Source organism: Etheostoma spectabile, chromosome 8 (assembly GCF_008692095.1).
Source record: "Etheostoma spectabile isolate EspeVRDwgs_2016 chromosome 8, UIUC_Espe_1.0, whole genome shotgun sequence".
Taxonomy (NCBI): domain Eukaryota; kingdom Metazoa; phylum Chordata; class Actinopteri; order Perciformes; family Percidae; genus Etheostoma; species Etheostoma spectabile.
In genome coordinates, this window is record NC_045740.1 from 4,670,385 (window position 1) to 4,672,841 (window position 2,457).

A 2,457-nucleotide genomic window follows, 5' to 3' on the forward strand; every position below is an offset into this window, starting at 1 on the left:
TTTTTTTTTACATTTTTAAATAATAAAAACAATCAGCATGTCACAGTCAAAGTTGATACTGTGGTGTGCCGCCACAAATGGATCAATGTACGGGAAACACTGTACGATAGTGTATGGGGTGTTTACTGGCTGCTGTATAAATGCTTTGTACTGAGATGATCAAGACTGTTGCTATCAAGCAGGAAAGGAACCTTGATTGTATAGCACACTATTAAAAAGTCAAAGTGCTTTACAGGATGAAGTAAATCCAAAGGGAAAGTGACAAAAGATGTAAAGCTTATCTCCCCCTGTTCAGGTTATCCGCAAGAAGCTGGTGCGTAAGACTTTGGACATGATCAAGAAGATTGCTGAGGAGCATTACAATGATAAGTTCTGGAAGGAGTTTGGAACAAACATCAAGCTGGGTGTCATTGAGGATCACTCCAACAGGACCCGTCTGGCCAAGCTGCTGCGCTTCCAGACCTCCAACAGCGAAACAGCTGTGGCCAGCCTGGAGCAGTATGTGGAGCGCATGAAGGAGAAGCAGGACAAAATCTACTTCATGGCTGGTACCAGCAGAAAGGAGGTGAGTGGCTGTATTTGTATACATGGACATTGTTTGGTCAGGTGAAAATGCTCAATTATGGAAAGTGCAGTGTAGACTGCGACGTACAAGGAAGGTTTGAACAACACTTGCTCCAAATAAACCAAGCACTTGGTTATATGTTATAGCCTGGCTTTGATCATTTGTCCCTCTGCAGGCTGAGTCTTCTCCCTTTGTGGAGAGGCTGCTGAAGAAGGGCTATGAGGTGATCTACCTCACAGAGCCTGTGGATGAGTACTGCATCCAGGCACTGCCCGAGTTTGATGGAAAACGCTTCCAGAACGTTGCAAAAGAGGGTGTTAAATTTGACGAGAGCGACAAGACCAAGGAGAAGAGGGAGGCCCTGGAGAAGGAGTATGAACCCCTCACCACTTGGCTGAAAGACAAGGCTCTGAAGGACAAGGTAGTGAATTATTTTTGAAATATTCATGAATAGGAAATAAATACCAGCCACAATCAAACGTGGCTGCAGCTGCTGTGTTGTCTATTCCATCGCCGCATGATTTAATATGATGCTGTCGTTACCACAGATTGAAAAGGCCATCCTCTCTCAGAGGCTAACCAACTCACCGTGCGCTTTGGTTGCCAGCCAGTACGGCTGGTCTGGCAACATGGAGAGGATCATGAAGGCACAGGCTTACCAGACAGGAAAAGACATTTCCACAAAGTGAGAAATGACCCTGTGCTTTTCAGCAATTTTGATGCTTATTGTCACACTTGTAAAATGCAAATGTAGAACATGCTGTGGCCTGCCTGTTTACTGAGCTTACATGGTAATTCCTCTTTCCTTCAGCTATTACGCCAGCCAGAAGAAAACATTAGAAATCAACCCAAAACATCCCCTCATCAAGCAGATGCTTAACAGAGTCAATGTAAGTCTTTACTGTCACGTCTATCTTTGTCCTATTTTAATTGTGTTTGATTGTGTAATTCTATAAAATAACTTGCGGCTTGGATGAAGTGGCGCTTGACTTGCCTTTTTTGAAAGTTGTCTACCTAAAAAAAAAAATGATAGGTCATTCACATCAATATAGTACATCAATATAGTTTGTATGTCTAACATGGTAAAACAGTTATTCTGTTAGTGATAATCATGTTTTATTATGATGATCTAACCAGTTAACAAATCTGTTTCAGTGCAGCATTTATTCTGATGTAAAACTGACCAATCTGAGCATGTCAGTTATTAGATTTTATTTTATTATTATTTTTTTTTTTTTTATGTGCTCAGGAAGACGGTGAGGACCAGACTGCGTCAGATCTGGCTGTGGTTCTGTTTGAGACGGCCACGCTGCGCTCAGGCTACCAACTTGCAGACACGAAGGCTTATGGACAGAGGATAGAGCGCATGCTCCGACTCAGCATGAATGTCCCCCTGGACGAACAGGCAAGTTGATGTGACATTCTGTTTTACTTTGGAAACACTTGAATAGCAATTTTTAGTCTTCGCTTTCACTTACCCAGTTGCGTCATTTTAAATCCGCTCAGTGATGGATAAAGATTGTGGGGCTGTTTTTTAAAAATTATTGTACAGATTGAAGAAGAGCCAGAGGAGGAGCCAGAAGAGCCAGAAGAGGAGCCAGCAGAGGACGATTCTGAAGATAAGGAGGAAATTGTAGACGACGAAGATGAAGAAACGGTGAGAGGACTTAACATGATGTGGCAGCTTAAGGATGTGAAATAAAGAAATCAGGAGTATTTTGTTCTTATGGCTGTTTCTTAATTACTTTTAATTGTTTTCTTACAGACAAAAACAGGCAAAGATGAACTGTGAAGCACTGAATAGAAGAGCATGTAACAATGGAGCTGGAAATGGGTTTGAGTCTTGTTCCAGCGCCACCGTGGTCGACGTTATCCTGGGTGGGATCCCTGGG

The 2,457-nt window shown here is 42.5% G+C and overlaps 1 protein-coding gene across 1 annotated transcript in view; it reads left to right on the forward strand.

Annotated features, from left to right (window-relative positions):
- hsp90b1 (heat shock protein 90, beta (grp94), member 1) overlaps nt 1-2,457 on the forward strand; it is a 7,820-nt gene that overhangs the window by 5,219 nt on the left and 144 nt on the right. Inside the window, exons 12-18 of the mRNA XM_032524461.1 lie at nt 296-565; nt 741-986; nt 1,114-1,250; nt 1,377-1,455; nt 1,815-1,970; nt 2,118-2,222; nt 2,331-2,457. The exon at nt 2,331-2,457 is cut by the window's right edge and continues 144 nt beyond it. Coding sequence (XP_032380352.1) covers nt 296-565; nt 741-986; nt 1,114-1,250; nt 1,377-1,455; nt 1,815-1,970; nt 2,118-2,222; nt 2,331-2,357 — 1,020 coding nt within the window. The 3' untranslated portion in view covers nt 2,358-2,457. The remainder of the gene's footprint in view (nt 1-295; nt 566-740; nt 987-1,113; nt 1,251-1,376; nt 1,456-1,814; nt 1,971-2,117; nt 2,223-2,330) is intronic.